Here is a 27,890-nt window from a genome sequence, read left to right on the forward strand (position 1 = left end):
TGATGATCTCATCAAGTACAGGTTGTCCTTTCCCACTTTTAAATTGGGAACATCCAGACAAGCAGGAGAGGGTTAATAACAAAAAAGGTGCTCTATTTAAAAGCACTTTAATAAGATAGAATATAACTAAATAACTATTGAAATGTGTGCTGAATATTTCAGTTCATTTATAATATAAACAGTTTTAAAGACTTTTAATAACAATCTATATTTTCATTCTTATCTTACACATTTGTGAGTGAATCTAGGCCTTTGAAGACATCTTTTGGAAGAGACTGCAGATTGTTGTTGGCCAGGCTCCTGTAAAGCAAGTAGAATAGCAATATTATTTAAAGCTTGCATGGTAACAAAATACAATTTATGAATTTATAACTGACACTAGGGGGTAAATGTATCAAGCTGAGATTTTTCCGGCGGGTTTGAAAAACCAATCATTCTAGCTATCATTTATTTAGTACATTCTACAAAATGATAGCTAGAATCTGATTGGTTGCTATAGGCAACATCTCCACTTTTCAAACCTGCTGGAAAACTCTCAGCTTGATACATTTACCCCTAGGAAGTTGATCTGATAATAAAAAGACTTGGCATACACTATGTATATATTTGGTTCAGTTTCTGCAATAATGATGGCCCATAGTCACCACATACCATTTACCATAAAGGTAATATATAGTTTCTTGCCTATAGCGAACAGTATTTCTCTATTTCTCAGATTTGGCAGAACCATTTGCTGGTTCAGTGTTACTGCACAATGGAAGCATGAATTTGGTAGAATTCTCTGATATCCAGTGGCAGGAAAATATTTCTCTAACACAGTAAGTTAGCTGAATCAAGGCACAGCTCAAAACTAGTAACTGAACTGACAGAAACAATGGCATACTCTAACAGAGTTTAAGAGGGGAATTCAATTGTCCCTGAGGTGTCGCGATGTGACTCGGGACAGTCCGCAGAGACACATTGCGTCAGAGTTTTCACTAAAATCTTCGCTCACAAGCAGAGATTTCTGTACCGTATTGGCCAGCAAAGAATGCAGCCAGACATCGTGGCCCATTGAATTCCTGCCTATATGTCACATTAGTATGCCTGTACATAAGCTATGTACTCTAGATTGTAAGCTCTCATGAGCAGGGCTCTATCTACCTTCTGTCTTATATCTTCACCTTCTCTGTCAATCTTGTATGTCCTTGCTCTATTTCTATTTTATTTATTTATTCTTAAGTTCTTTCCCCCATTTTAAAGAGAAATGATGATGATGATGTTAGTGTGCACCTAGATAGCTGCAGGAGAATGCAAAAGAACACTGAAGAAAAAAGGACCCACCACCTAGGTATACTGTATACTCTGTTACGGTAACAATGGGGTCATTAAAGTTTCCGCTAAAGAAAAGTTGTGTTGAGATTGACCACGACAAAGCATGGTTTTAAAATGTAAATAATATCATGTGGAATAAAATAAATTTAATTCAAACATAGATCTATAAAATAGCCTGTTGGTATTTCGTCACAGGGGTGAGAGGTCAGATATGACCCCACCAGAACAACTTCCACAAACATATGCATGAAGCAACAGATGTTGTTTCGGACTTACTGAGAGTACTAATTGTTTGATAATAGCATCAGAGTTCTGTTAATCACATGTGATGTCACTAAAAAGCATTCTCCTGTAAAAGTCGTTTCCTCATTCTACTATGACAAGAGACATAATTAATACAGACACTTTCGGTGACGTGACAAGAGTTCTTGCCATGTTATTGGAAAAGATAAATGGTGTCCTCAGTCCTAGCGAAAGCCCTGTACAATGTCTGTGCTGCACACTTCAAATGCTGGCAATACAAGATGGAAACCAGCAGGAAATGACCAGCTACTCTAGGCACATAGGTGCATTGGATATATATGTGTGATTCTAGCACCCTCAAACTTTTTATCAGCAATTTGCATTAAATAAATAATCGGGGTGTAGTAGATCCTTATGAGGTTGTAAACTTTTCATCACATTGAAAGGTCCATTCATTTTTATGTCAGAAGCCTCACCCCTGTCCTTACTTACACCTTCATCCACTATCTGTTTGTTCTTTTAATCTCATAACTTCAGTATGCAGATTAAACATTCCACTGTTTAATTCTGCAAACATTTTCTTGGCTGCTAATATTGCAACATATTGATTCCTTACCTGTGGTTACATAAGATATTATTAATACCTCATTTTACTTACAAACTCATGGCCCTGAATTTCTGGTATCTTTCCTGTCCTTAACAGCAACACTGCATTGTAGTTTACACCACAGTAGATAAACATCTATGTATTTTACCAAAATGACAACCCCTGCACCTTTTTGAAAAGCATTGTGTGCTCCGAGTCCTTTTGTGAATGTAGGGAGCAAGCCTCAGAAATCATGCCCAGGTCTAAACATCATGTCCTTAAACACGGTCTCTGATTGGCAGGTGTGGTTTCTGAACATGACCAAATTTTGTCTCCTGCAAATATATGTTATGTTTCGTGCAGGGACTCGCTGGGCAAGCCAGCCCATGGTTTAGTGATATTGTTTGGCGCACTGGTATTGAATCATAGGTTTTGAAACAGTTATTCACAAAGCATCCACATTCATACGGCAAAACAACACAAGCACAGGCATCCACTTAAGACCAGTTGACATTGTATATACTATCGAGCATACATGACACAAAACTGAAACCATCCTCAAGATCCGATCCCTCTAGTAATTCTCAGATTCCATAGACTTTTCTGTAACATTTAAAGGGGACAAGTACTGTAGAGCATTTTAAGAATTTTTATTAAAGAGATAAATCAGGTATTTTTAACCTCAATATACTCTACAAACAATCCACAAATCTAGACTACAATAAACACTACATAAATGTATATATACAGTAAATCATTCAATTTATTAAAACAGTACAATACAGTATTAATCTATTTGCAGTGGTAAACACGGGATTTGTAACAGTGGTAGTGAAGGTGATGGCAGAAGGTCTTTCCGATGTAGGAAGGGTGTAAGAGTGGCTCCCTGCATCTATAGTTTTAGATGATCCAGATGTTTTCTAGTAATAAATTTGCCCACCACCATCTGGGGTGCATTAAATTCAGCCATAGTGTAGCCTACTGGAAAGTGTGTGAACCTTGCTTCTGATAATCTCATGCTCTGTGTTGGAAGTATAAGTAGCAGTCTTTAATGTCCCCTCTTTGTTACACCCATGTTCTGAATTTCCAGATAGATGTGAACAAAGTGCTGAGGAGCGGTCTCTAATGTTTCAGCTTTGTTACTCCAGTGTTCTAAATTCCCGGATGGATGGATATGAACAGAGCAATGAAGAGTGTTCTCTAATTTCCCCTCTTTGTTACACCTGTGGTTTGAAATCCAGGATACAAGGATGTGAACAGAGGAATGAGCATCGGTCTCTAATGTTTCCTCCGTTACACCTGTGTTCTGAATTCCCAGGTGGAAGTATGTGAGCAGACAATGAGGGGCGGCCTCCAATGTTTCCTTCTTGTTACACATGTGTTCTGAATTCCCAGGTGTAAGCATGTGAAGAGAATGATGAGGAGCGGCCTCTAATGTTTCCTCCTTGTTATACCCATGTTCTGAATTCCGAGGTGGAAGTATGTGAGCAGACAACAAGGAGCAGCCTCTAATGTTTCCTCCTTGTTACACCTGTGTTCTGAGTTCCCAGGTGGAAGCATGTGAGCAGAGCTAGGTAGACCAGTGCAAAACCAAAGCTTTTTGCTGTGCTCGTTCAGTGCACTTTGAAAATGACCTTAGCTGCATTTTGTTACAGAAAGAAAATCAGAACAGTAAATTGAAACTTCCGAGTATGTGGAACTTTTTAAAAACCCATGTGTTAAGTCGCAGATAACTGGCAGGGCAGATTTATCCTGGAAAAATGCAATTATTTTTAGATGTTTTAAAAGCACACTCTTCTTATGGATACTTGATGGTGGATTTGAGATCAAAAACACCAGAGAAACTCTCTTTAAAAAATGTGTCTTTTTGCTCTAACAAATAAGTAGGCTGTGAAAATAATGTTATCATGTTAATAGTCACTCTATGTGCTGGCAGTATGCCTAGCAGGCTACAGGCTAGCAGCCTTGCTGATAACGTCCCACCAGTCTATCTTTTTAGTCCATTTTGTGCAAGGTCATTCGTAATAATGACTTTTCTATTGGTCATAGGTGAATCTGCACTTAATATTATTTAACTGAAAATAGCACTGAAAAAAACTGAAATCAACAGTCCCAAGAAGTGGTGCAAAGCTAGAAAATTCTTCCTATTGAAAGAAAGAATCAGTTTGTTATTATATCTGGTGGCTATCCCGGCTCCCTCTTGGGGTTTCTAACGCCATTAATAACAGGTTTGTTAGCTCAGTAGGTAGTGGAGCATGCTGAAACAATGCACCTGCTGGATATGGTACAACTCACTGCGGGGGCCACTCCTGACTTAGATCAACTGTTACTAAGCGTTTAGATGCAGAAATCACTGAGAATTTATAGTGATTTATCAGATAATGAAAAAAAAATATCTGCCTGTATTACAGAGATGCTAAAATGATGTCAGCTATACTTTACTTGCAGCTGATTACGGTCATCCACAAGGCTGATGGTAAGAAAGACAATGCTGTTTAGGAAAGCGAATAGTTGTGAAATGTGAAATTGTTGTTAAACAGATTTTTACAGGACAGAGAAGTTACTGCCTGGAACAACAGTAGGGCATTAACAAAGGTATAGTATCTATATCCCAGGATCCAACATACTGGTACATAGTACAGCTCAGAGCATGGAATGATCAAGAGAAAAGAACACTTCATTGTTAGCCCACAGGCCATGTAAACCATACTTGCCAACTCTCCCTGAATGTCAGGGAGACTCCCTGAAATTGGGGTGATCTCCCTCGCTCCCTGAAGAGTCTGGCATTCTCCCTGATGCTGAGCCAGTACAAGACATGGTTGGCTTCGCCATCTGTGGCATGATGACACAGTTCAGAAATTGTGTCCTATGTCCGTGTATTGATGCCTATGGAGGTGGCCATTTTCATGGAGCCCAAGATTTAATCAGACAGGTAAGACAACATGAGTAATGGAGACAGAAATGTAAAAGACACTTCAGTCTCTAGAGATTTCATTAGCTGCTTTTCTTTAATGCATAGTTGCCTACTCTCCCGTTTGTCCGGGAGACTCCCACATTACTGGGAGACCTCCTGGGCTCCCGGGAGAGCAGGGCAACCTCCCGGTTCTCGCCCCTGCAAAAGATAAGTGGCGGGGGGTGGGTTTAATGACACAAATATTGCGTCATCTTAGCCCCGTCCCCTGCTGTAATTGGCCAAAATTGTGACAACCGTTTAGGGGGCAGGGTCAAAATGATGTGGTTCGTAAAGCCCCGCCCCCGCAAGCCCACCTCCCCCGGGATCTCCCTGAAGCCAATGAGGAAAAGTTGGCAAGTATGATGTAAACGTACTGTCCATAGCGGTGGGTAATTCAATTACGATACAACATGTTGATAATCTAAAATTATAGATACAGGAAGATACTATCACAACCTTCCTACATCAGTCACTCCACCTGAATTAACCATGGGAATTTACTACCAGAGAAAAGAGGTCTACGCGGTTACACTTCCTGATCAACAGTGTAAATAGATTTATACTGCGTATTACTGTAAAAATATACATGCAAATGATTTATTGTAATTTATGTTGTGTTTATACTAGTAATGTGAACATTGGTTTACATATTATTGTTGTGTGTAGTTCTTGTTGTATATTGATGTTTGAAATATGTCTGTTTGTTCCTTTACTAAAAATCCTTAAAATGCTATATTTGTCCCCTTTTAATGTTACAGGAAATGTTTGGAGTCAGAAAATTGTTAGAGTGGATGGATGTTGTGGATGTTTTTCTTGTTTTGTGTTGTGTATGGCTGATAATCTATTCAAAGTCAAGCAGTCTTATAAGCAGATGAATGGTAGATGCTTTGTGAGTTGAGGAACCATTTCAAAAGTGCTATTTTTGTCAAGGAAAATCACTAAACATAGCAAATATTTGCAGGGGACGAGATTTAAAACATACATCTCCTGGTTGCTAAATCCAGCATCCTTTCCAAACTGTCTCACAACATGAAATCTGACACAGGGGGAATGACAAGAAAGATTACACATAAGTAAGTAAGGAAAATAATACATTAATAATATATCTTCCATGTAACCACATGTAAGTTGCTGCAGCATTAGCAGCCATGAAAAAGTTGTAAGCATTAAAAGGTGTAATGTTTATTCTGCATTCAAATTTACACATCTTCTTTGTAGATAAACATTAGGAAAATCATCAACTAGGCCTGTTATTAATACGGTATAAGTCAATGACTCTAGAGGTACAGCAGGTCAGAAAGACCACGGACTGCTCTGAGGATGATTGAATTCCTACTGGTTCTTGGGAAGGTTGTAAAAACCACTTACATAATAGGGCTGTAGCGTTTGTACCAGATAAATAAAACCCAACTTCCAAGAGTCACCAGGTGAGGGCGCTAGCGCATACTATGATGAATTAACATTTAGGAAAAAATATGTGATTTCAGTTTATTCACTAAAATACCTGTTATATTGCACACTATGACACTTTCCTGTACACCTAGAAATTTACCAATAGGGCGCAGCTATGTTTTTATGAAGGAAAGGGATGTCATATCTGTATTATGCAAAACATGCATAAATCTCAGTGCTGCTTAAATGTACAGATAAAGTGAGGAAACTCTAAGCTGAATCTTTGTTGGATTGGTTATAGTACCTATCAGTGGTGCAACTACCACAGTGGCTGGGGAGCATGGCTATAGGGCCCAGAGGTGAGGGGGGCATTGCTCCCAAGACCCCTGCTCTCATCTATGGAATACGAGAGGGGGCTGGGACAGTTCTGGAACCAAAAGCCTAAACAGGGCTTTACTGTGCATGACCCCGTCCCGAACATGTTTATAAGAGCAGTCTGAATCAGCTTCCTCCAACCCCCAAAATTGCAATTTCTCCGCTAATATTATGTTCCTCTTTATATATAGGGTAAAGCTTTGCCCGCATGTGATGTTACAGAGTTTATATCATTTACATAATTGGGTGATTGACCTGGGAATTAATCTGATTTCTATATATGGGGTAAAAAGTTATTTGTTCATTTTCAGATTTAAAAAAAAGGTTAAATATTATAAGCAGGTATCTCTTTTCAGCTAGAAAGTAGTAAAAACAAGGTGCGTTTCTTTAAATGAATGTAATGTGTGGAAGTGAATAAAATAATTTGAGAAGTGCGGCCTGGACAATTAAGACCACCGTGTATGTGAAAAGAAAAGGTTTTTACCTTTGTTTACAAATATTAATGCCTGGTAACCGGTATTCCCACAACATTCCACAGCTGATGGTAATAAAAGGAAGGCCTGATATAGCATAATGGAGACTCCCTAGTAATGCAGTGTTCCAGACACAGCGCTATAATTGTCAGTGCAGATATTGATTTATTTATAGAGCAATAACCCACATGTGAACTATACAGAAATCTTTTCTCTGTCATGGTTTGCAGCTGAACAGCAGGTGTAACAGACCCACAGGATCTCTTTTAGAACATATACCTGCATGATGATTTTGTTCATGCACCATGTGAGGTAAATTGGAATATATGGCAGCAGAACACAGCTCACCTATGTCATACACAAATGTGAACAAGCTTACATAGTATAAAAGGCTCATAATGCTGTATGCAATTTTAATATCCATCTTGTTGTGATGCAATCCAATGAACTATTCGGTCCGTACAAAAAGCCCTTGCAGCCCTGCCATAAACCTTGTATAACTACAGCTTTGTGTACATATGCATTACGCTGTTATATCATAGGGGAGTTGAGGAGAGCAGCTGCACATTTTACACAAGGCTCAAATTATACCACTGTTGCAACCATTCTAGAGCTGGTTTATAGGGAACAAACTCCAACCCAATAAACACTAATTTATGCAAGAGTGCTCTTAATTGATGCTATTGTGGAATAATGTTAGACTGTTCCTGTCATCACTGACAATGTAATCATAAACCCACTAGCAACCAGTAACATCAGTGAGGGTTAGATTTACTAAACCTTCCAAAAAAGGAAAAGTGGAGGTGTTACCCATAGCAACCAATCAGATTGTAGCTGTCATTCTCTCTAAAATGGACTAGAGAAATGATAGCTAGAATATGGGGGCAACATCTCCACGTTTGCTTTTTAGAAGGATTTAAAAATCTTCCCCTCACAATGCAAACTACCATTGCACTAGGAACAACACTAATAATGCAGCCTATCATTTCACTAGGAGCCAATAAGATCACTGAGAATGCAGCCTATCATTTCACTAGGAGCCAATAAGATCACTGAGAATGCAGCCTATCATTTCACTAGGAGCCAATAAGATCACTGAGAATGCAGCCTATCATTTCACTAGGAGCCAATAAGATCACTGAGAATGCAGCCTATCATTTCACTAGGAGCCAATAAGATCACTGAGAATGCAGCCTATCATTTCACTAGGAGCCAATAAGATCACTGAGAATGCAGCCTATCAATTCACTAGGAGCCAATAAGATCACTGAGAATGCAGTTTATCATCTCACTAGGAGCCAATAACATTACTAATAATGCAGCCTATCATTTCACTAGGAGCCAATAACATTACTGATATTGCAGCCTATTATTTCGCTAGGAGCCAATAACATCACTGAGAATGCAGCCTATCATTTCACTAGGAGCCAATAAGATCATTGAGAATGCAGCCTATTGTTTCACTCAGAATCAATGGTATCATTGAGGCACTTAATATCTCAGTGAGGGAAATGCCACCTGTCTTACAGACCAGTTTATATATTTTCAATGAAATAACATATCTGTTGAGAAAATACAAAGCTACCCAAGGCACAGACATAAGGTTGTCATATCCAAAGGCAACAAAAAAAAATGTCCCTGGAAGATATAAATGAATAAAGGTAGAGTTCCTCTTTAACAAGAGGCTGCATTTTAATTCTGACTTGACGTCACACTTTATAAGTGTGTATTGGAGAAGGCGGTCTTTTCACATCGTGCATTAATTGCCTTAAGACTCTGATAAGTACAACATTGTTATACTCGTACACCCACTTATTTCTATGCTGAATGTTTGCTCCCACCTTTGTAAGCAGGCAAACAAAACAGACTACTGTGTGGAGTAACTGCATTGTTCTCCCACATGGTTAGTTAAAGGCCATTCATGAAAACATCTCCACTCTGCTGAAGCACTGAGGCTTGGGCACCGTGTTAAATATGTCACTGAACCAAACAATATGTTAAAAACTACAGCAAAGAATAGGCGGTTTGCTTGTTTGTTTTTTTACTTTTTGGCTCTAATTCCAACAGAGTGAAACACAAACATATGTTTTTGTTCCTTGTCTTTAACAAGATAATCATAACAAGCCAGTTAGACAGGTCACATTGAAATACATTTGAGATTGAACTGCTGCAATTCTTCCTGTAGTCATACACGTATTCAATATGGATATCCAGCCACATGACAGCATTAAGTTCCTTACATCCATTGCACGCTACAGTAATGAGGCCATTCTGACTGTCTTTGTGAGTTTATGGCTTCGGACAGAAGACCCCCAGCTAAGGATTATATAGGGAGTCAGGGATATGTTGTGACAGATCTGTAATTAGCTTAGCTCTAAATTGAACAGGATCTTTGAAAAGTGTAGCTACAGGAAGTGGTACAAATCTAACTTAGGATATGTCCACTTCCTGTGTTCATACTTTCATTTTTTAGGTTACATTAGCCATAACTTGACACCATATCTCTCTGACATTGTATATGCATCTTTCCTGGGGAATCACCGGTTTAGACCTGGATAGCACAAGAGGGAGGGACAGATTTTGATGGAGATGTGATGGGTGGAAACAAGCTGTGAGGAACAACATAGACATTTTTGTTTTACAGATAAATCTGAGAGGGAATAATAGTAATCCATTCACATGCTAATGACTTTTATTCAATTGTCGGCAGGATTGGCGAAAATCCCGCGGTCCGCGCACGATTACCGATATTACGGTAATCGTGCGCGGAAAAACTGTTAATACGGTAATTTACTCGCTCAGGGAGCTGCGAGCTGATTTCAGCGAGAGATTACCGTATTAACGGTAATATTTTTTGAGCGGGGGATTCTCGGCGGTCCTGCCGACAATTGAATGTGCCCCCAAACTTTGGGGCTTTAGGAAATTGCCTTGTTTGCCTTGTCCTTGAGTTGGCCCTGCTCACGGGTTTGTGTTTAGGGTTTAACTTTAAATTAAGATTTCTGCCAATAATTTCGTTTGGCTTTTGAATAGGCTTTTTGTTAAGGACTGATTTAATAATTAGGTTTTTGGTTTTTGTTAACATTTAGGTTAAAGTTTGCAATGCCATTTAAAGTTTCTGTTAGGCTTCAGTTTGTACTTGAAGTTAGGGTTCAACGTAAAAGTAGGATTTAGGTTAAGGATTGAGTTAAAGTTGTGGATAGGGGTTGACTTTAGCTCTGTTGATGTTTTATATTAGAGTTTCAGGGTTAGGTTAAGGTTTTCTTCAGACTAGTGTAATTGGAGATAACTGCAAATGGCTACATTGGTAAATCTAGAAATCAGATTCCACAAATTCCACCCTCTTAGTTCAATACTTACAGGTGAATCAAAGATTTCAGTCCACGAAACGCGTTTCTTGAAATTGATTTTATTTTGTTGTTTTCTATGAACCTAAAAAGACAAATAAGAAGATTTATCCATTGGCAAGACTTCTGGTGGGAGAGGGCTGGCAAAATTTAGTTCTGCTTGGCCCCCAGGCTAACAGTACAGTAATACCCCTCCCCAAACACACACACACACACACACACATTTACAATAATGGGTTAATGCAATGTTGGATGTAATAATTGCAGCACTAAAGGAAAACATGAATATCAGGCCTCAAACTCTAATCTGGTGATTGATGATTTGAGAGTTACTGAATTTAAAGTATTTTAAAATCAATTTTTTTTGTTTTCTTTCAAATAGTTATATGGATGTTAGATACATTATATCATTATTTAAGGTGCACATTATTTAATTAAGATAAAAAAAAAGCTTTTTTTAACGATGTGAAAGGGCACTGCAAAATATAAGTAGAAGGACATGCAACAAGCAGAATGGGATGGGTCATGCGTCTCACTATGAACTCACCAATATCAGCTACATAACTCAAATAAGAGCACTGTAATCGTCTATACGGGGCACGACATAGGCATGAAATTGTAGAGTACAGCTACAATGCCAACCTCTGTATTTCATTGTGAATGGTTACAGATATGATTATGCTCCACATCAAAAATTAACGAGCAGTAATGAATAAGACATGAAAAGTGGATGCAGTCCTGCTGCTCATTTTGGCAAATAGTGCTGTATATATGAGTTATAATGATGGTAATGGCTTGGTGCTTATACTTACAAGTACTCTAGGTGAGGAAGACCAGTAAATGCATCATCTCTGATTGCATCAAAAGTGTTTGAAGTGAACAGTCTGCATAAGTATAACACATAAAAATTAGGACAAGGAAGAGAAAGTGGTTTGTTTAAGAATGAATAAATGAGTCTGTTTAAAAAAAGGCGTTTATAGTCAAACAATGTGTTATAGGGAAGATCATGTTAAAAGCAGGCATTAGAACACACGTTACATCGCTTAATATGGGTGAATCACAAGTTTGGAAGAGGCGCTTTCATTGCTAGTTCAGCTGGTACTGTCAATTTATATTCTACTTGCTGTTGCCAGGTCTATACGGTTTTTGGGATCGGAGATTGATCAATGGCATATGATGTGGCCAATCAGACTGTACCAAATATCACATCTAATACACTTATTAGACTTGGCAACAGGATGTATTTTTGGCATGCATGTTTACTAAAAGCTACACAAAATAAATTAAACATAAAAACATAGTCAAAGGTATTGTAACAGGGATGTGTCTCTGCAACAGTGGTATACATAGTAACTAGAGTACCATCATTTACACAGTGAGCAGTCCCTTAGATGAACAACTATACAGTACTTTTCTATTAAAATCTTGTATTTTTAATATTTTAGAGTTTGTTATTAAATTGCTGGGGTGAAATGCATAAGCAATTTGTTATGTAGGGAACATGCAGACACGTAAGAACAGCTTATCACGTACCATGCATTGGGAAAGTTGTTATGGCAGAATTTTGACTTGTGTACCCTATCAGCACTGACTAGGCTGGGGGCAGAGCTGTGATATGTAACGCTTTATTAACCAGTTTCAAAATTATCAAATAAGCTATTTGGTGACTAGCAAAGGTCATGACGGGGCATCATTTTTGTAGGTGCCACAGTGACAGGGTGTCTCTCCCTCTTGTAGAATTATTGCATGGTTCTAAAATCTGAATAGTAGTTTCTTATAATAATAGCCTCATGGTGGCACTGTTGCTATTGGTGACCATAGCATCTTTAACTCTAACTCCCTGTAAACAATAACAGAGACAATTGCAGGCTATACGAACATTCTAGTCATGATAAAAAAAATAATAATAATAAAAAAAAAAAATCTTTTGTTTTATAAAACATTTTAAATTACCCCCTTCTTATAAAACGAAAAGTTGTCGTACTTCCAAAACAGTCAGCAATCATGCACAATGACTCTTCAGTAGAGCAAGTTATTAAGGAATTGCGCCAGAGAAAAGTATCACGCTCTCCCAGTCATACAGTCTAGGTCACCCGAAGTGGGTTTAGTGATGCCGGTAATATAATGAATATATTAAATATATATATTAATTATATATATTAAATTAATTTTTATATATATATATATATATATATATATATATATATACACACATATATTATGATATATATATTAAATATATATATACATACATATAGACATACATATATACATACATATTAAATAAATATATATATGTTGAATAAATATATATATATTATTTATATATATATATATACACACATACATACACACACATATTTATATATATATATATATATATATATATATATATATATATATATACATATACATATATATACATGTATACATATACATACCACACACATATATATTAAATAAATAAATATATATATATATATATATATATATATATGTATATGTATACATATACATATTAAATAAATGTGTGTATATATATATATATATGTGTATATATATATATATATATATATATATATATATAAACAAATACAATAGATAGTACAGCGCGTAACTCTGAGAAGATAAACAAGTTCCAATTCAAATATTGTCCTTTGGAAGAAGTGGATATCCTATGTTCAGGAGGCTGCCAAAGTTCCCACAAAGCCAGTTGGTGGACTGGAATAATCTAAAACAAAATAAGTAGGAGGGGGCGCCACATAGTATAATACTGTATTCAACAATACAGATAGGTGTACCGCAAGCCAGAATTTAAATCACCAAGTGGACATAGGCACTCAGGTATTAGAAGTGAATCAGTAAGGATAAAAACACACAGAGGAGGAAATATTTCCAAGACCACCAGCACCATACCAATATGCGTACCAGATAAAAGAACTTTAAAGCTTATCTGTAGGTATAGTCGGTCCCTTCATAGATTAGAGTAGCTTTGATTCCCCTTCAGGTTGGTGAAGTGTTATTCTCAACACTTACAGGAGCATGAATAGGCACTTCATATATCCTCAGTGGTAGCCACATTTATATAAAAGAGACAAGATGGCAGGACAAGATGCTGGTGTTTGTATCAGCGGATGGGAGGTGTGCAAGCTAACGTGGCAGCGCATTCTGTGTTGAACTTGGCTGAGGATTATTTCCTAAGGACTCAGTGATCTGGATCTTTGGCAATGTGGTAGCGTGATAGTTACTGAATCCTGCTGTCCTGTTCCAGCTCAAAGATACCCAGATAAGCATATATCTTAATTTTTTAATGTAAGTGTACATCTGTATTTTACTCTGCAATAAATGTGTAACCATATGGTATTACACTATGAGAGCCTTCCCCCTTTTTTCTTTTATATAAATGTGGCTACCACTGAGGATATATGAAGTGCCTATTCATGCTCCTGTAAGTGTTGAGAATAACACTTCACCAACCTGAAGGGGAATCAAAGCTACTCTAATCTATGAAGGGACCGACTATACCTACAGATAAGCTTTAAAGTTCTTTTATCTGGTACGCATATTGGTATGGTGTTGGTGGTCTTGGAAATATTTCCTCCTCTGTGTGTTTTTATCCTTACTGATTCACTTCTAATACCTGAGTGCCTATGTCCACTTGGTGATTTAAATTCTGGCTTGCGGTACACCTATCTGTATTGTTGAATACAGTATTATACTATGTGGCGCCCCCTCCTACTTATTTTGTTTTATATATATATATATATATATATATCAAAATTGACCCTAGTCTCTCTCTCTCTCTCTGTCTGTCTCTCTGTCGTCTGTGTGTATGTTAGGGAATTTAGACTGTAAGCTCCAATGGGGCAGGTATTGATGTGAATGAGCTCTCTGTACAACGCTGCGGAATCAGTGGCGCTATCTAAATAAATGGTGATGATGATGATATATATTTATTAAATATATGTATATGTATATATTAATATATATATATATATATATATATATATATATATATATATATATATACATATTAAATATTAACTTCAAAATAAACACTTTGCCTGTCCAGCACTAACTAAACACAAGTGGTTCCTGGCTGTCAAACTATAAAAGGAACATTTGAAGTACCAGCACATAGAGTTTACTCACATCAAATATTAGGTTTTCTCTTATAGAGACTCTGCAGACCCATCCCTCGGGCCGAGCAGAGAGGATCTCTAGCTTGATTGCTTTTAAACACCCTTACACAGGTGCACGTACTAATTAGCCTATCCTCTGGCTGGAGACCCGAAATGGGGCCTAAAGGATACAGCCCGCTCTCCATCCATAACCCCAGGAACCAGTGTTTACCAAAGGCCAAAAGCCCTTATCAAGCCATTTAAACACAGACAGACAGTTTCCTGGTGTTTTTAAAACAAGTAGGTCAGAATCCAGGCACAAACATACCTGCCCAATGTTTTTGTTAATATATATAGTAATGTGAGAATTTTCTTGTAGGAGCCACATTTGAGTTCACTAATAGGGAACTTTTTAATATAACCCACAATGCATAAAACACGCCTATATACCCTTCTCCTGCATTTCCCATGTTGCACATTCGTGATGTGGTTCACACATGATGTAAAGAAACTTTTGCAGCAACAAACACAGAATGTTTATGTAGCAGATGCACAGAAACAATAATAATATAAGAGTTAAATACATAATAATAAAAGTTTGCTCACTATTTGAAATCATGAATAATGGGAATATGAGAATTGCATATGATTGAGATGAGGAAATCCAATATGCTATGGATACACAATGCCGACGGTAGATCCATCATTTCTGCCAGAGAATCTCTAAAATATCCTATCTTGCAGTATACTGATTACATTTTGTACCCATTTATAACTATCACATATATCAAGGGCACCACTGATTTTTGGAAAATCAACATGATTGGTCCATCACCAAAAGATGTAATGCTTATAACCATAGCTGTACAATCACTGTACAAGATTATCCCAATTATTAAGAGAGTGCAAAACACTAAAAAGCAATTATCACTTACTGTAGCCTATCCTAATGTGCTGCTTATTGATTTCTTGATTTTTCTTTTGGAAATAAGCTTGACCTTAAATGTCTTCAAGTTCAAGAATTCATACTGTCAATATCTTACAGGAGCAGTAATGGACCCAAATATACTTCCATAATCTGCCATCCAGGGCATAACTGAACAAGGAAACTCGCACATATTTCCTACATTTTCCGACAGGTTGATTTGTCCTTGTCACTTAATTGACAATTTTGTATTTGACGGGTCCCTTAAAGACTTAGGGGTATATTTACTAAACTGTGGGTTTGAAAAAGGGGAGATGTTGCCTATAGCATCCAGATTCATCCAGGTAACTAAAATCTGATTGGTTGCTATAAGCAACATCTCCAATTTTTTAAACCCACAGTTTAGTAAATATACCCATTAGTTTCTGAACTGAATCACAGCAGTTAGATTTGTGTCTGAATGTGACTGTAATAATGTACACTTCCCTAATCTGACTGCTATTAGGACTTATACAGGACCACAAACTATGTAAAACAATCAGATTGTTATACTTTTTTGCACAGTTGTTTCACCCCAACATAACGTCCAACTTATACCATACTCTCAGATATTGAAGCGCTTGAGAAATACATGTGAATAAGACACTGCTATAAAGCAAATTGATGATATGATATATGAATTCCAAGAAAGGTCAAGGGCACTCACATATAGCCAACCAAAATTACTATTGCTGAAAACAGACACAAGACAATGGGAAATAATTTAATCCATCACAATAGAATCGATTGCTACCACATTCCATGTTACCAAAAGACATTAAACATAGACCACTGATTTGTCATCGGAGGCCAACCAATTTGAGCGACCTAATGGTGAAAACGAATCCAGTACTTTGAAACAATCGCCCCAAACAATATTGAATGGTTTAAATGCATTATGTGCATGGACTAATTGTTGAAGAACATTTTTACTATCCACACTCTGGAATTAAAATTCCCATTATAAAGAGATGGACTTGCAGAAGCACTCACATAGTTTATTTCGTCCAATACCTGATGCCTGATGTACGTGTGTAAAACCATCATTGCATTTAAAGAAGGAATGGCCAGTTACCAGTCGGCCATCTCCACAGAACTTGAGAAAGGACATTGGGGTCAATGTATAAAAGCAAACAGGGAGGGAAGATTGGCGGATTTCCACTCTTTCCTGCATATTTGTCTTTCCACTGATGCAGACAATAAGCTCAAGAATTTTAGAGGCATAGGGGCGTAGTGAAATGGGACGGTAGTTCGCGAGTGAGGTGGGATCAAGATTAGGTTTTTTTAGAATGGGAGAGAAAAGGGCATGTTTGAAGGAGGAGGGGACAATGTCAGTGGAGAGAGTCAGGTTGAAGAGATGAGCTAAATAAGCACAGGGAGTGGGGGAGAAGTGAGAGGGGATGGGATCCAGGTGGCATGTAGACGGGGGAGGAGGAAAGAATGAGGGAGTGGACTTCTTCACCCGTATTAGGGTGGAAGGAGCACCAGGGTGGGTTGTAGGAGGAGGGAGAAGCGAAGAGAGAGGCAGGAGAAGAAAGGGAGGAGGAGATGTCAAGTCCAATAGCCTCAATTTTGGAGGAGAAAAAGGAGGAAAAATCTGAGGCAGAGAGGGAGATTGGGATAGGAGGAGGGGGGTGGTGAGGAGAGAGGTGAACGTGGCAAAGAGGCGGCGGGGATTAGTGGACTGAGGAACTTAAAGAAAGATTGTGTAGCAAGGGAGAGGGCGGAGCAGTAGGAGGAGAGGATGAACTCAAAATGAAGGAAGTCAGCCAGGGATTTCCTCCAGAGGCGTTCAGCAGCACGAGTGCACTTCTGGAGGAAGTGGGTGCAATTGGAGTGCCAGGGTTGGGGAAATAAGTGGCGGCGGTGGACAGAAGTGGCAGGGGCGACAGCGTCCAAGGCAGTGGTGAGAGAGTGGTTATAGAGAGAGGTGGCTTGGTCAGGGCAGACCAGGGAGGAAAGAGGGAAGAGTAGAGTTTCAAGAGAGGAGGAAAAAGAAGTAGGGTCAACAGCGTCAAGATTGCGCCTAGTGAGGGCAGTTTTAGGCAGGGGGAAGCAGGGGAAGTTGACAGATTGAAGGAGAGTAGATGGTGGTCAGAGAGTGGGAAGGGAGAGTTGGAGAAGTGAGAGAGATCACATAGATGAGAGTAGACAAGGTCAAGGGAGTGACCAAGGCAGTGGGTGGGGGGAGGATGTCCACTGAGTGAGGCCAAGGGAGGAAGAAAGGGCGAGAAGTTTGATGGAGGCAGGGTCAAAGGGGAGATCAATAGGCATATTAAAGTCTCCAAGTATGATGGAGGGGAGGTCAGAGGAAAGGTAATTTGGAAGCCAGGGTACAAAGTTGTTGAGAAAGAGGGAAGTGGGGCCCGGAGGGCGATATAAGAATGAGACACAGAGGTGAATGGGGGAGAAGAGGCAGATAGAATGGAGGAGAAAAGAGGAGAAAGAGAGGGAAGGCTCAGAGGGAATGACCCGAATAGTGCAGTTAGGGGATAGGAGGAGTCCCTCTCCCTCACCTGGACGGACATTCGGTCTGGTGGAGTGGGTAAAGGAAAAGCCACCATGGGAGAGAGCGGCAGGGGAAGCAGTGTCAGCAGAAGAGAGCCAGGTTTCGGTGATAGCAAGGAGGTTATGAGAGTTGGAGATGAAGAGGTCATGGATAGCCGGCAGTTTGTTACGGATTGATCTGGAGTTCCAGAGGGCACAGGAGCATTCTCTGGTATTATGTCCATGAATTAGAATCTTAAGCATTCTCTGATATTATGTCCATGAACCAGAATTAGAAATGGCCTAGAAAAACCCCCATTAATTCCATTATGACATAATCATGATTAGACCCACAGATTTTCACAGGGGCTTTTCAGAGCAGACAACCTCCTAGAAGAAAGATATACCCCAGCAGGAGGTTTAAGTTATTCACAATTGTTGCATTATGTTGTCTCCTTACTAGGATCTGCCATACTTCCAATATGCAGACTGAAATCATTTGCTTCCTCAAAAGAACTCTGATTAACCAGAATTCTTTTCATAAAACAACTACTATAAAAGTTTGGTAAACTGTCCTAGCCCAGGCACGTGAGGTGGAGGAATGGAAGACATTGGGTGAAATAAATTAGTAATGAGTTGCATAATGAAAATGGTTCTTTATTTCATGTTTAGCAGGCATGAACAATAGTTAAGCACCATTGGAAAGTTGTGCATTGATTATGGACATATCACAAATACATCTACCTTTAAACACTGGCTAGAAAATATATGCAAGAAAGAGACATCACAAGCTACTGTTTAGTAACTCTACAGTAGCTATTACCATCAAGGCCCTTTCTACCCTCTGTCACATGTCTGAACCTTCTCCGTCATCTTTGTATGTCCTTTTTCTGTTTCTCCATATGATTTCTTTTTTTTTGGATGATTTGTTATACCAACCGCCCAGCACTCGTATAAATAAACGATGATGCTGACGATCTATACAGCAGGTGAAGTTTAGTCTACACTACCCCTGTTAACCCTGCTAAACTCTATCCTCATCATTACAGAGTCATTACACATTTTCTAGCACACACTAACCAGAAAAGTGTTAGAAAGCAGACAGCTGAGTACATTATGTGGATCTTATTACACTAAGACAGTTCTAAGCTATTATTTTTATTACTGGGCTTTAACGCAATCATGTAAGTGACTTCTTGGGAGGACAAAAGAAGAGCAAAATAAATAATTTACTTTAGTTTGTCGACATAAAACTCTTACAAAATCCTTGGGTGTGTATATGGGCATTAGATTTTTCCATCTTTTCTTCTTCTGTTATGGACAGCTTAACGTAGGAGAGAAGAAAGAAGACATGGGGGTATATTTACTAAACTGCGGGTTTGAAAAAGTGGAGATGTTGCCTATAGCAACCAGATTCTAGCTGTCATTTTATAGAATGCACTAAATAAATAAAAGCTAGGATCTGATTGGTTGCTATAGGCAACATCTCCACTTTTCCAAACCCGCAGTTTAGTAAATCTAGCCCTAAGTGTTCCATTATGTAGATTTCCAGGGGTAGATGTAGGGAAAGCCACAAGATATATAGCCATTGTTATGGGCTGCACAGCGTTTTCTTTCTGTTCCTGAAGTGTTTTCAAATCACTTCTGCAGCTCCCTAGCAACAGTCTGTAAATGTTATCCCAAAGTCACAGCACATTGTACATAATGATTTGTATGGAATTTACATAACAAGACGATTATATGTAAACCTTTAAAAGATATTAATAGAATAGACTCGCTTTACAAGCTGGACACATTTAAAGTGAATGTATCAGCTTCAATCCTTAATCTGTATATAGGTTAGTGAGACAATTTATTGAATTCTTATAAACGTCTTTAGGGACAATAGCGTACGACATTTGCCGTTTGCGAATTTGTGTGCAGGCTCAGCTGACCATGTTGAAACTAACGCAGCTCTATAGAAATAAAATAACACTAACTGCTTAGTGATTAACCTCAAGCTGCCATTATACGCTGCAGAACTCCACCAGAGATGTCCTACAGCATCTGAGGAGAGTCTTTTCTGGCTCGTCAGTGTCCAAACCATCCTGGTGACACCTACACATGCTCCGATCCACCTAACTGTGCTCCTCAATTTGCTGGCTACCCCAATATTCATGAGAATACATCACTTCACTAGGATCTAGTAACACCATTGAGGCATGAGACAAGAAATGTCTAGTTCACCAATGGTCCACATATTGGATTAACTAGGAACCAGTGATATTACTGAGACCTGAAAAATTTCTGCTTCCATAGTGTGTGTAGGCGACTCGTACATTTTAAATTGAACCTATGTCAAAAAGGCAATATTTCAACAACCTGTTACAAAAGGGTTGGTTTCAACGCTGCACTACACCCAATAACCCTTTATATGCTGGCTAGGATATTAGAATAAATGCAAGCAATCATTTATTGAAAATTAGGGGAGGAGGAGAAAAGCTGGTGCATATCACACATGTATTTTAATGGGGGGGTCAGCTATACATTAATGTTATGCACCATCAGGACTGTGACTAGCAGTCACTGGAGCCATGGCAAAATATTTTTTTGGGGAGGGGACCCAGCGATCAAGTGACCGCTCCTTTATACACATTATACAGGGGCACAAGCAGGGGGGTTTTTGGTTCTCCAGAAACCCCTTCCTTCCGCGATCGAACGGCACTGTACAGCAGCAGCGGCGCTGTCAAAGAAGCGTCTGCGGCAGTGCTGTATTGTACTACAATACAGCTCTGCCGCGGATGTTTCATTGACAGCGCCGCGGCTTCTGTCCAATTCAGAATCGCCGAAATAGAGCTGCTGCGCTCTCTCTCTCATTTTTTTTTGGGGGGGGGGGGGGGGGGGGAGGGGGGTTCCCCCCTACAACTTAAAAATCCTGCGTTTGCCCCTGTTATAATCTATAGTTCAGAGTTCAGCACCACAGGTACAATATATAAATACAGCTGGGCTGTGAGCTTACATATTTTGGTCGATCTAAACTAATAAATTATGTTGTTATTTATTTTTGCTAGATGTGTGTACACCAAACATCCTTTTGTAGCACACTATTGCATTTTTTTTACAGTGAAAGTAATACATGATTTCAATAGCATTTTAGCACTTTCCAACTTATATTTTTGTCTTATTTAAACAGATGGAGCCTGTAACACAGAACCATATGTTCCCCACATCCGCTAGCCACACCCATTTTATGCAGAACATCTGCATAGCCGCACCTCTATCCTTCTGCAACTACTAAATATACATTTGACTCTACTGTTTCATAATCCCCATATGCAACATCCTTAAATGCTTTAAATTAGAAACAGACATTTCCTTCTACATAACATCACACATTATTAATGGGAAAACTCTACTGAATATTTTTCAGCTACCCGGATTCTCTTGCTCCCAAATAATAGTACCACAAGTGCTTCATGCCTGGTATCCCTGTTGTTTCGGAGATACTGAAATAGAAATGGCTCTGTGTCACAGTTCTGTCAATCAGCTTCCACCCAACAACCCTGCAAGTAGCCATTTGTAATTCAGGCTTTGAGCCTAGAGAATCATGGGAGATGAGGTAGTAGAAGATGGGGTTCGGTCATGTGACTCCTGCAGTACTACTCATCATGAACTCAACACGCTGTTATTTTTATGTGTTTTGCCAAACTGCATGTTAGCAGAATTAGTAATCCTATTACAAGAATAACACATTCATTCTCTATGTTAGCATGCTCATGGGAAACTGTAGAAATAATGACAATATAAAAATGTTCTATCCAATAATCTGAAAATTCCTAACAAAATAAAGGTTATAAAAGTATGCAAAGAAATACATAACAAATCGTAATCAGAAATTAAAGCTGCAATCCCATCTAAAAATGAGGGTTTTGTTTTTATTGAAACATAAATGGCTCTGGATAGCTGCTATACGTTATGTGTAATTTTTTTAATTGTTTGTGAAGTGTCATGCAATGGCTTTGGAACCTTCATAGCATTAAACCATACCCCACCTCCTTTCTCTACTATCATGTGAACAGAAAGGAGCTTCTTGACTGACTGGCTCAGAAGAGAGACACTTTATTTAGCAGTGACAGCCATATAAATCTCCCCCACAGTTATTTTGCAAAATGATCACTGACTTATAGAGAACGTCAAGGAAAATGACTGATCAGCTTCGTCCTATAGAGGTACAAAATTTGCAGTTTTAAAAAAAAAAAAATCTATGCAGGATTGTTCATTTACTTTAAAAGAAAATACCTGAAACTATCTTAATAACAGGTTGTAATGGCAGGTTTTAATTGTTAGCTAAAATAAAATACACTTACTTTAGTTCACTTTATATAAACACTTTAGCATAAATTAAGAAACTTATTACTGATTGTTCTACATCAGGGTTACAATTTTTCTTTGCATTTCTTAACTCTTCAGCTAGTAAGTGGCATTGGGCCTGATGGAAAGTGGGCCACAAAAGGGCTGTAATTTATGCTAAAAAACGGACATAAAAATAGCGTATTCATACGCATCTTATGATCCATGCAGGTCAACTTACATAGGGCACATGTCACAGACACTTTCGTGCAACTTACGCCCATGTATTTATACGTTTGTTTTATGTGCAACAAACCCAGTCACTAATATGCATCAATAAAAAAAACTTTTATTTATGTACAAAAAAACACCCTTTTGCTTAAATACAAATGCAAAAGTATAATGTATGCCCGAGCGATAAGGAAGCACCAATTAGCTTCAGTGGCAAATAGCCAATCACAAGTGGCAAATAGCCAATAGCCAATCACAAGTGGCAAACGGCCAATCAGCGTCAACATCTTCTGCTATTTAAACCTTCCCCTGTCCACCTGCAAATAATATGGCTTTCTAAGGAATATATGCGTCTGTTTCCCAGGGGTAAATTTATCAAGTTTGAAAAAGTGGAGTTGTTGCCTAGAGCAACCAATCAGTTTCTAGCTGTCATTTTGTAGAATGTACTAAATAAATGATAAATAGAATCTGATTGGTTGCTATAGGCAACATCCCTACTTTTTCAAACCCCCAGCTTGATAAATTTACCCCCAGGTCTCCATCAAACATGCCCTTACTGTACTCTGCCTATGTTAGAATGCCCTCATTCCACCTCTCCAGGCGCAGGCTGGCGTAAGTGGCACAATCAAATCTACACAGGCACATATGCACACTTTCTGAGCGTGCACAGACCTAGATACGCTACACAAACTGGTGTAGTACTCACTCTCTATCAGCCCTCCGGTGTCTATTTCTATCTACAGAGATTTTATGCATTATAGACTTTTTGTTTTATACAACTCTCTTCCTAATATGGCAATACCCATAGTTCTTGGTTATACATGTATCATCAGCAGTACAAGCAGTTCATGCTTCTTATATTCATATTAAACCTATGGATAGGTGGAATTTGTGAAGTAATATTTATGAAGACTTTAAAAGTTGCTTTTATTCAGTTATGCTCAGTAATATTCCTCATAGTCAAGGATCCATATATTATGTTCATCATGTGATGTTAGTATAACTTCTGGATCCATCTAACTGCAATTTTCTCATCTACTTAAAATGCATTAGCTCACTGCAATTGGTTCCAGGTGCTCGGATTCTTTTGTGTGGATGGAATGAAAAAGCTTAGCCCCAGCATTCATCTTTACGTACAGTCTACCGGAGCTCTAACTCTTGTAAAGAAAACAGGAAAGAGGGGCTCAGGTAATTAAGGTTTCTGTCCCCACACACATACAATTATGGAGCCGATATCTGAGCGATAAAACGATTGACAGAATGGTGACTGACGGGTGTCCTCCGTTCTTTGGATATCAGCACTAGTTGCATTCAAGATTTATATTAAGGTTATTTGATAAAAAGATGCACAACAGGTACTCACATAAGTGTTACGCAATAGCTGCAATATACTGTATTCATTTCATTAATGAGCCTATTTGAACTCTGCCGTCTGTGACTGGGAATCGTGAAATGGGTGAGTTCACTGTCGCCGACTTACCTGAGTTTTAATCATTTTACTAGAGACGGACGTTTGGTTTTTTACCAGACGATGTGTTAGCTCGGACTTCATCTATGTGATACGTGTTTCGGTGTTAGTGTTCAACTTTGTCCGCACCTGTCTGGGATTTCCAGCACTCAGGAAACAATTCGATTGTGAGTTCTCATGAGCAGGGACCTCTTTCCTCCTCTCTTGTCTACTAGCACCTTGTCCAACTGTGCTTCCTTGTATCATATCTCTTGTGGGTTCTTTACAGCAATTGCTTGTTATTTACCTTACCTATTGCATCTTATGTACAGAATTATACTTCTTGAATGCCCTGTGTTTTGCCTGTTGGTCGTTTATGTCTTTGTAGTATGTTCTACTTCGCCCCGGCACTGCATTCTAGCAAATCATTTCATTGGTATCAGGTTAGGATATTGAGTTGGTTGTGGAATGAAGCCATTATCAGCATACATGCCTCCCAAGTGTTTATCTGTATGTCTCATAATTAACATCATGATATTTAAACAAATATTCATTGACCCCCTAGCATATCTTTCACTTAGTTGCCTCTTTGATTGCACATTGTATTGCTTTGTGGGTTTGTGGTTTTGAGTAGTAAGATTTGTTCATGCCTTGTTGCTCACACATTAATAAAATCTGTTTACTGCTGGTCAGGTTCATCTAAACACATCATGCATGGTGCTAAGCAGGCACTACACATCATGCATGGTACTACGTGGGCACTACACATCATACATGTTACTAATCGGGCACTACACATCATGCATGGTACTATTTGGGTACTACTCATTATGCATGGTACTACGTGGGCACTACACATCATTCATGGTACTACGTGGGCACTACACATCATGCATGGTACTAAGCGGGCACTACACATCATGCATGGTACTATTTGGGTACTACTCATTATGCATGGTACTACATGGGCACTACACATCATGCATGGTACTATTTGGGCACTACACATCATGCTTGGTACTAGGTAGGTACTACACATCATGCATGGTACTATTTGGGCACTACACATCATGCTTGGTACTAGGTAGGTACTACAATGTCCATAAAGCATGTTTACTGTGCATGGTTAATTTATAGGTATTTAAATACTGTCCTTATGTAATTACTAACTTATATAGAAAATAGGATTAGAATAGATGGTGAGAATTCCAATATAGAGGGGAGAAGTTAGTTGTGTGGGAAATCCCGTTGGAGCCTCGTATGATGAGGCATTGCGGGATGTTACATAACTAAAACATCGCTGTTTTTAACTTGCACCGTGTATGTATTACTTACCATAATACACAGAGGAGCACAGATCTATCTAAGCTCGGCAGGGACTTTGCCCACAGTTGAATTGCCCCACACACAGTATAAGAGGAATGTTCTGTAGCATTGTCCAATGTAAAAAAAACAGGGATCTCTAAACGAGGCACAAACATTTGAAACCTGGCACCGTCTCTGGAAATTGGGGACAGTTGGGAGCCATGTTTTATGTGAGTCTATATCTTCACTACACTTCTCTACAATAAAGACATGTTTGGGCATATGGTTAATACACTGCTAAATTCTGGATCTCCCAACATTAATCCCAATGCTGACCACAATCTGGTTGCCAAATGACTGGACTTGGGAAGGACCACACTAGGGTTGGGTTGAACAAACAGCTCCCAGTGCAATGTGATTGTGTAAAATGAGGTCACGCATGTTACAATGTTGTGACCAATTTGAACACAAGCTACCAAATATGCCAACCAAAATCCTAGCTCATGTTGCTAGGATGTCTCTCTGTTTGACTGCTTGATATGCTGGGAGGTATATGACCAAAGTCATTTCTCTTTCAATCCAGCTACACAGAACTGCATAGTGGATGCAGGAACAAGTCTTCACAAATGCCTAGAAACACAGACACATGCATGGGGCTTGCTAAATGTAATACATCTGGTGCTATTGAAAAATAATCATGAACAGGTCTAAGAAGCTTTATAAAAGGAGACGGCAATGAAGATTCAGAGAGCAGCGGATATATATATATATATATATATATATTATATATATATATATATATATATATATACTGCATTGCTCAGACTATCCCACCATCACCAGCTAAACCATTGGATATCACAGCACCTTCTCCCCCAGTCTAGGGAGCTGCAAACACTGTGTAGCCGATGCACTCAATTTAATTATATCTGCCATTAATTACATGAGCGGTCAGGGTATCGGCCACTTTGCAGCAGTGAATTTTTCTACAGAGAAATGAGTGCACCTTAAACAGGTGGCAGCGGTCACACAATACACTGTATCCGCATACACTCTAACACACATGCAGCCTTAGGTTATGAAATAAAGCTTGCTTACAGGAGCTGCAGGGATGGGATGTGTAAAAAACTCCCCTCTGGGATCTCTGTAAATTCAGATCTCACAAAGGACCTGCAAAAAAATATATATAATATATACAAACTGCATAAACAGCAGGGGGGGAAAGAAAAGATTTTATAAAGTGTTATGCCGATAACAATTTATATCACTAAGCTCTATAAAATGCAATCCTGTTTATTTGATGGCTGCCTCCCGGAAAATGAAGATTCCAATTACATATCAGGATATTTCAATGCATAGTAAATAAAAGCAATGATAACATAATTATTAATATGCGATATACAGTCTAAGGTAACAAACATGAAAATATAGACTGATGCTCAGACTATAGACCTGTACTGTAAAAGAATAAATTGCTTACAGCCCTTACAGTGAGATAACATCAGGAAGGAAGGTGCGAGGGATAGTCTTGGCGTTTTCACATAAGGCATTGTCTTTGGTACAAGTACACCAGGTTGGGCATTTTGACTTGCTCGGTTTTCTCCCTTCAACCTCACTCATCAGTAGAAGCACAACTGAGATGCAAAAGAAAACAGCGAATCTTCTATGTGGTCCTCTGCCATTCTCCATCCTCCAGGTATTCTCTGATTGCAGCCCGTAAGACGGATATCCCAAACCATGAACAGCTGCTGTGCTCTTTAAGGCCAGAACAAGGACCTCTGCTCTTCCCTGTGCTGTCCTCCTCTCTGCAGCCACTGGCTTTGCTGCGAGCAAACCTGCAGCTTTATCTGTAAGCTGCGAGTGTGTGGGTCTGCAGTGGGAAGACTACAGCTGTGCTGTGTGATGGGGATTATCCCACCGCCTTGCACTGAGAGCAAAGACAAGTGCTACATGCATTGCCATGTAAATATCAAGCTCGCACAGCATAGAATGCCAAGTGATGTCATTTAAAAAATGTACAGCCTGCTGCTTTCAAAGGGAGGCCCTTTCCTTGTGAACCAAAAATAGTACGGCATTATGTCTTGCTGGGGCGTAGAGGAGGGGAGGGAATTCATCTTTTCAATGGATCTCTTCTGTGTTAAATCCTACGGGAACAGCATTTGCTATATTACAGGACACCGGGAAGGTAAACCAGATAAGAAGGTATACACAGCTTGAATATGGAAGCTATTTAAATCCCCCTAAAGCATTACTGGGCATTACGGCAAAAGCCATCATCTTTGTAAATAGCTGATCACTATTCAGGCTAGTACCACTGGAGACAAGC

At 38.9% G+C, this 27,890-nt stretch overlaps 1 protein-coding gene across 2 annotated transcripts in view; it reads right to left on the reverse strand.

Annotated features, from left to right (window-relative positions):
* The window catches only part of LGI1 (leucine rich glioma inactivated 1), a 33,975-nt gene extending 6,368 nt beyond the window's left edge, over positions 1–27,607 (reverse strand). Inside the window, exons 1-5 of one of the 2 annotated variants that reach the window (XM_075216135.1) lie at positions 27,054–27,606; positions 26,663–26,734; positions 11,493–11,564; positions 10,694–10,765; positions 229–300 (exon numbers count right to left, since the gene is read on the reverse strand). In XM_075216135.1, coding sequence (XP_075072236.1) covers positions 229–300; positions 10,694–10,765; positions 11,493–11,564; positions 26,663–26,734; positions 27,054–27,253 — 488 coding nt within the window. In that variant the 5' untranslated portion in view covers positions 27,254–27,606. Of the gene's footprint in view, positions 1–228; positions 301–10,693; positions 10,766–11,492; positions 11,565–26,662; positions 26,735–27,053 lie in introns of both variants that reach the window. The other variant, XM_075216136.1, reaches the window with a different exon arrangement.
* Positions 27,608–27,890: the final 283 nt, after the last annotated feature.

This window comes from Mixophyes fleayi, chromosome 6, assembly GCF_038048845.1.
Source record: "Mixophyes fleayi isolate aMixFle1 chromosome 6, aMixFle1.hap1, whole genome shotgun sequence".
NCBI lineage: Eukaryota > Metazoa > Chordata > Amphibia > Anura > Limnodynastidae > Mixophyes > Mixophyes fleayi.